Source organism: Thecamonas trahens (assembly GCF_000142905.1).
Source record: "Thecamonas trahens ATCC 50062 unplaced genomic scaffold supercont1.35, whole genome shotgun sequence".
NCBI classification, from domain to species: Eukaryota; order Apusomonadida; family Apusomonadidae; genus Thecamonas; species Thecamonas trahens.
This window is the reverse complement of record NW_013657645.1, coordinates 51,059-57,282: the sequence shown is the minus strand read 5'-3', so window position 1 is coordinate 57,282 and position 6,224 is coordinate 51,059. Positions and strand designations below refer to the sequence as shown.

The 6,224-nt window shown below is 64.0% G+C and overlaps 4 protein-coding genes across 4 annotated transcripts in view; 3 read left to right on the top strand and 1 right to left on the bottom strand.

Moving 5' to 3' along the window:
* Positions 1 to 453: 453 nt before the first annotated feature.
* AMSG_07572 (uncharacterized protein) lies at positions 454 to 4,568 on the top strand (the record flags this gene model as incomplete). The annotated part of the gene is made up of 2 exons (XM_013900604.1): positions 454 to 467; positions 520 to 4,568. 2 exons carry the CDS (start codon positions 454 to 456, stop codon positions 3,344 to 3,346), a joined length of 2,841 nt encoding a protein of 946 aa, XP_013756058.1. The 3' UTR covers positions 3,347 to 4,568.
* Positions 3,377 to 4,437, bottom strand: AMSG_07571 (membrane protease subunit; the record flags this gene model as incomplete). The annotated part of the gene is made up of 2 exons (XM_013900603.1): positions 3,377 to 3,742; positions 3,784 to 4,437. 2 exons carry the CDS (start codon positions 4,435 to 4,437, stop codon positions 3,377 to 3,379), a joined length of 1,020 nt encoding a protein of 339 aa, XP_013756057.1.
* Positions 4,569 to 5,162: 594 nt separating the features above from the next.
* On the top strand, positions 5,163 to 5,717 carry AMSG_07570 (2OG-Fe(II) oxygenase family Oxidoreductase; the record flags this gene model as incomplete). The annotated part of the gene is made up of 1 exon (XM_013900602.1): positions 5,163 to 5,717. The coding sequence occupies one exon, from the start codon at positions 5,163 to 5,165 to the stop codon at positions 5,715 to 5,717; it is 555 nt and encodes a 184-aa protein (XP_013756056.1).
* A 367-nt stretch (positions 5,718 to 6,084) lies between these two features.
* The window catches only part of AMSG_07569 (uncharacterized protein), a 2,025-nt gene continuing 1,885 nt past the window's right edge, over positions 6,085 to 6,224 (top strand). The window contains exon 1 of the mRNA XM_013900601.1: positions 6,085 to 6,200. Coding sequence (XP_013756055.1) covers positions 6,106 to 6,200 — 95 coding nt within the window. The 5' untranslated portion in view covers positions 6,085 to 6,105. The remainder of the gene's footprint in view (positions 6,201 to 6,224) is intronic.

Here is a 6,224-nt window from a genome sequence, read left to right as displayed (position 1 = left end):
CCTGGTGTTGGGAAGAAGAGGGGGGGGGAGGGAGAGGCATTGCCATGGTAATAGATATTGTTGGGGAGTGTGTCGAGAAGGATGAAGTGCATGTGACCAGCTGTGTGTGTGTGTGTGTGCATGAGCATGGGCATGGCTGGGAGGGGCTTGTCGTCGTCGTCAGGGCTGGTCACATGGTACATGGTCACAAGGTCGTCTCGTCATCCATGGATTGGTTGAGGTGGGAGTGGAGGTGGGTGGGGGGGCTGGGGGGGGAGGGGATCATCGGTCGAGGTGTGGGATGAGGCTGGAGGGAGATGGAAGTGCACAGGTCGGCAAGTGCCCACCATCGCTCCCCTCCCTAGCTCATGATCGCTCCCCTTCCGAGCCCACGATCGCTCCCCTCTTCTCAGCCTCCCATCGCCTCCCCCCCCCCCTTCCCCTGGCCCACGATCGGAGACTCAAGATCTTATCATGGGGCGCAGCGCGTGATCTACACTACCGGCCTACCGGCAATGACTCACACTATTCTCTGCGAAGATGGCTACCGCCACCCGAATCTGACCCGTCGGCGCTCCGCCTCCTCGTTTATCAGCAGTCCGGCTCCAAGGGCGGTGTCGTGTTGTACGACTCGCTTGCTGGGAGCTCACCGTCGCCGTCGCCGACTCCCTCGCCGCCGGGTTCGCCGTCGCGTGGCACTGACGCCACCGGCCTCCCTCCCCGCCGCCGCCCCATCTCTGCAATGTCTGCATCTGCTGCAGCCGCTCGCGGTGGCCGCTCCTCGCGCGGCTCATCGGTTGCCTCATCCACAACATCCGCAAAGCGCCCCCCGGTTCCACCACGGTCGGCTGCGGGCGCGGCGCATACCGGCGGTGCGACCACGCCGCCACGCTCGCGGCCACCGTCGATCATTCCCGAGATGATGTTTGGTGCCACACCGCTCTTGACCAAGGGTGACAACATCAAGATCCACGTTCTCCGCCACCCGCGTCGAGTCCTGGTCTCCTCTGTCCTCACGGTGACCGTCACACTTCCACCACAGCGTGTCCGCTCGCGCGCCTCCCGCCCGCGCTCCGGCTCGTTCACTGACTCGGCGCTCAAGTGCGGCTCACGGTCGTCGTTCCGCATGTCGCCGTACGCCACCTGTTCCTCGTCGTCCGGCACCGCAGCGTCGGCATCGGCTACCCTGCGCACCCGCTCGGCCTCGGCTCGCTCGCCGCGCTCACCCAACGCGGCGCTCCAGGCAGCACGCGCCGCCGCCGTCACCAAGGTCCGCTCCCGCTCGCCGAGCGACGGCAAGTCGCCTTCAAGTGGCAAGCCGGCCGGCGATGAAGACGATGACGATGATGACGACTACATTCTGCTCCCACCGCGAGTCCTCCGCACCAACTTTGCGCTCGGCATCTTGTTTGAGGTGGAGCACGCGCCCGCGCTCGAGCGGCTTGTCTTTGCCCACTTTCCGCTCCTCGAGTGCATGTTGGCGAGCCTTCGTCGCGAGCTCCTCCCGGTCCTCACAGCCATGGTCCACCACCCGCTCCGTGTGCTCGGTCTGGTGGACGAAGCTACCGCAGCGGCGGCCGCCGCCGCTGTCGCAACTCCGGGCTTTCCTGTCTCGTGCTATGCGGCGTCAAAGCGGAGCCTCGGCGGCGCATCGCGGTCGCAGCTCCCGCGACTTGCGCGCGGCGCGCTCTTCCGCACACCTCCGCTCCCGCAGCTCCTTGTCGCGACCCTTGACAGTGTGTGGCGGCTGTACACTGCGCCGCGGCTCGCCGAGCCGCTCTGGCTCACGGTGGTGGCCTTTCCCAGCGCCCGCATGCGGGCGCTCTCTGAGTTGATGGAGCACCTGCTGTGGGCGGCGTCGGGCGTGCTTGCTGGACCCAAGGCCCAGACTCGCTCACGCAGCTTTCTCGCCGCCGCCATCACCGCTGTTCTCACCTCGCATCTCGGATGGGTTAGCACTGTTGCGCCGGCAGGCTTTGAGCTCGACGCCCTCGCCCGGCCGCACATTGGCTACCGCCATCGCCCACACTCGGACCCGGGCCTTGCCCAGCTGTGCGAGCTGTTCGGCAAGGGCGGCGGACGAAGCATGGTGTCGCGGACTGTGGTCGTCGGCAAGGACAAGGCCAAGGTCCTCCGCCTCATGGCCGTCCTCTCGTACTTTATTCGCTCCGGCGAAGTCTTCCAGCGCCTCATGGAGATGGCACCGTTCTCCGAGTCGGACGCGGTCGATTCGCCGGGCTCAGCCGTCTCGTTCACCACCGAGCTCGACGCCGATGTGGCTACCGACGCTGGCACACCCGCCGGGAGCGACGCCGACGAGCCGCCTGCCGCTGACGTCACTACCGCAGCGTGGTCGGTTGTCGGCCGCAGCGTTGACGTCGATGCCACCGACGCGACCCCCGACGCCGACGAAGCACCTGTGCTGCGCAACAGCGACGGCAAGTCCTCAGGCGCATCACTCGACCTCGAGTCTGCAGCCAAGGCTGCGCGGCGAGCCGAGCTGGTCGAGGCCACGCTCCGCGCGCTGCCGGACGCGACCCGTCAGCGACTGAGCGTTGTCCCGATGCCCGGAACCGCGTACGAGGCGGTGGTCCCGGCAGCCGGAGCCGGCGAGAAAACAAGCGCGCTGCCAGCGCCGGACTTGCGGACCGCCAGTCTTGGGCGGGCGCTGTTTGGCGGGTACCTTGCCAAGTTTGCCCCCGAGTTTGTGCTTTCTGGCGTGCCGCGGTTCGACGTGGTCGAGCACAGCAACGCCGAGCTGCACTCAGAGCTCACCCGGGTGCTCCACAAGAAGGATCCCGAGTTTGGGTCGGAGCTTGTGCTAGTCGACATTGACGCTGGCAGTGTCTCACGGCTGGCGCTCTGCACACCAACCGAGACCGCCAACGCCTCGCCAAACGCCATGGACCTAGTCCTCCATCCGGTGGTTGCGGCCGAGCACATCAGAGCAACGCTCGACGCGGTCGTTGCCTTTGCCTCCTTGGACATGCCGCCCGACTCGGCTGTTGTGCTCATCGAAGACCGACTGCAGGAGGCTTTCCTCAAGGCGCGTCTGGTGGCGCAGGCAGCCGAGGCGCTTGTGACCGCCGACGCCGCGGCCGGCCCGAGCTCGGGACTCTCGCTGGCGCTGGACGGCTCGCGCGGGGCGCAGAGAGTGGCAGTGACACCCGAGGAGCTCGCGAACAGGCTCCACTATCCGCCATCGGACATCCCGCTTCTCTTTGCGGCGGGCTCGCTCGTCTCGCCCAAGTGCTCTCGGGCACTGATCGACCTTGCGCCGCTGGCGGATGAGGCGCCGCAGCGAGTCGAGCGCGACGCCATCATGGCGTGGCGGGCCAAAATGGCAGAGTACGAGGCGTATATGTAGTTGGCTGTCGTGTGTATTGCGGCTCTGCTGCTATGAGGTTTGCGACGTTGCAGCCGCCTTGGCCTCGGCCGTCTTTGCCTTGGCGTCGGTGACAGCGTTGGCAGTGAGGACGCCCTTGGAAATGGCGAGCTCGAGAGTTGCTGGGTCGATGGGCGGGGCCGCCGCGTGTGCAGCGGATGTAGGCGGGCTGCCGCCGAGCGCATCGGACGACGGGCCGTAGGGCATGAAGATGACGCCGCCTTCGCGGGCCATCTGGCGCAGAGTGTCGAGGTAGTCAACTGTTGTGGCAATGCGGGCAGCCTCGGTGGCATCAACGCCCGAGGCAGCAACAAACTCTGCGACGGAGCGGTTGTAGCCGGCCATGATGGCCTGGCGCATGGCAGCGATGCCCTCTCCCTGCACTCTTTGCGCTGCTTCTCGGCCTCTGCGCGCGCGACAAGCTCGAGCCGCTCAGCCTCGGCAGCGTGGAGGGTGGCCTCGCGCTCGCGGTCGGCAATGAGGACAGCGTTCATAGCTTTGCGGACGGCAGCCTCGGGCGTGATGCTCACCACCGACGTCGATTCGACGGTCACGCCGTACTTGGACGCCCACGGGTGGAGCGTCTCCTCGACTTCGGCCACCAGCATGTGCTCCGACTCGAACAGCTGGTCGAGAGTGACCTGCGAGGTTGTCGAGCGGATGAGGTTCATCGTCCGCGCGGTGAGAATCTCCTTGAAGTCGTCGATGTTGTACACAAAGGCACAGACGTCCTCCTCGTTGGCCCGCATCCGCACCGCGTGCTGGATGTCAACGCTGGCAAACGCGCCGTCCTTGGTCTTGCTCCACGACTGGACGTCGATGAGCTCAACTCGGGTCGACAACTCGGGCGAAATCTCGGTCACAAACGGAATGTAGAAGTGGAGGCCAGGCTCAAGCACAGCCTTATACTTGCCAAATACCTCCTTGGTCTTGACTGTCCCTGTGTGGACGCGAGTCAGAAATGTCCGTGCCATCACCCGCGATGCCGCAGCGCCGACAGCCGGCGCCAAGGCCGACGCAACAGTCGGTGCCGCAGCTGCTGCCAGCGGCAGCATGGTTCCCAATCGGAGCATGATTCCAGTCTTCTAGCTATGGCTACAAACGTCGCCGGCGGCAACGCTACACAAGCAGTGCGGGTTTTGTCAAGGTAGCGGGAAAAAACTGTGACGCGTTAGACGCGTAAAAAAGAGAGGTCCACGAAAAAGGCGTAGAACAAGGCTGCCCGCCGGCTTGGAGGTGCGGATCGAGGCAGATGAAAGCATTTGTGGAAGCGTGAACGTAACGTGTAGGTGGTGGTAAAGAGGATGTTGGAAGCAGGGTGCGCGGAGGATGAATGATGATGGAAGCTGGCTTCGGTGTCCGAGGCAGTCAGTCGACAATGGAAGAACAACTGTTCTATTTGGTCACTGACAAATACAGAACGCTGCGGCGAAGCCGAGAGCGGCTGCGGCTATGGCAAGTAGCACTCATCGCCGATAGCCAGCCATCCATTGTCATGGGAGCAAGTCAGAGTGCAGAAGATGGGCGCAAAGCGAGCGAGTTGAGCTCTGACGAGCTGGCGCGGGCATGCGTTGTCCATCCGCACCCGGTCGGGCTCGAGCTAACGAGCGCAGTTGAGCACATCGATGGCGATGGTGATACCGATGGAGGACTGGTGAGGAGAGACATCGAAGGCGTCCCAGGCGCGTTTGTGGTGGATGACGTGCTGTCCAAGGCAGAGGCAGAGGCGGTGGTCGCTGCGGGCGAAGCCATCGGGTTTACGGTCGCACCGGTGACGACAGCAGCCGGACCAAGGTTGATGCCGGATGTCCGGACAAACATGCGGCTGATGTTTGAGGCCAGCGATGAGTTTCTGGCGGCCATCGCACAACGAATCTTTGCGCTGCTTCCCGAGACGGTGGACGCACGACCGCCGCCTGGCGAGAGCAAGACAAGCGGGTCGTGGCGGCTGATGCCCGCAGGCGAAGCGATGCTCAACAACCGTATCCGGCTGTACCGATACGCGCGCGATGAGGTCTTCCTCCCACACTTTGATGGCGCCTATCCGCGAAGTGCTCGCCAGGTCAGCATGCTCACCTTTCTCATCTACCTCGGTGGCGGGCTCGAAGGCGGTGAGACGACGTTCTACCCAGAAGGGCGGACATCGTTTGCAAGCGAACCCGGCGAGGTGGAGCCGATTAAGGTTGCACCGGCAGCAGGGCGTGCGCTGTTCTTTGAGCACGGACCATGCTACGCCTCGCCGTTCCACGAGGGCACCCCGCACACCACCGATGGCGTCTACAAGTATGTGTTCCGATCGGATGTGATGTACGAGTGGGAAGCGACCCACAGCGAGGCGGACAATGAGAACTGAGCAGTTGGTGATAAACAGCTCGCGGCAGTAGCGGGCGGAGATCTGTGTGTTGTTAGCAGTACCGCTGGTTCGGCGGCTTGAGATTGTCTCGCACGTACTGCCTCGGCCGACCGCACGTTATCGCGGTCGTCACACGTTGTTGTTGTTGTTGTCGTCGTCGTCGTCGCAGATCGTGATTTTAGGACAAGCGGGTGTCAGCCCCCCGACTATGTCTACGCCTTCAGAGCTTCAAGGTGCCAACCGTTCTGCATTGCTCAACCGACAACGTCACGTGATATCAGTCAGAGCAAGGCTCGCTGTCAAGCGGCTTCGTTCCCGGGGGGGGGGGGGGGGGGGGGGGGGGGGCAGACCAGGCCACCCGACTCAACTTTGGCCACTGCGGGCGGCCATGCAGATCTCGGGGACCCTACTGACACTGACACTCATGTACTCATTCCTGTTCAAGGTATGCCTTGTCCAACTCGGACGGGTTGTATACTACAAGTACGTCTATCTTCTCCTACATAC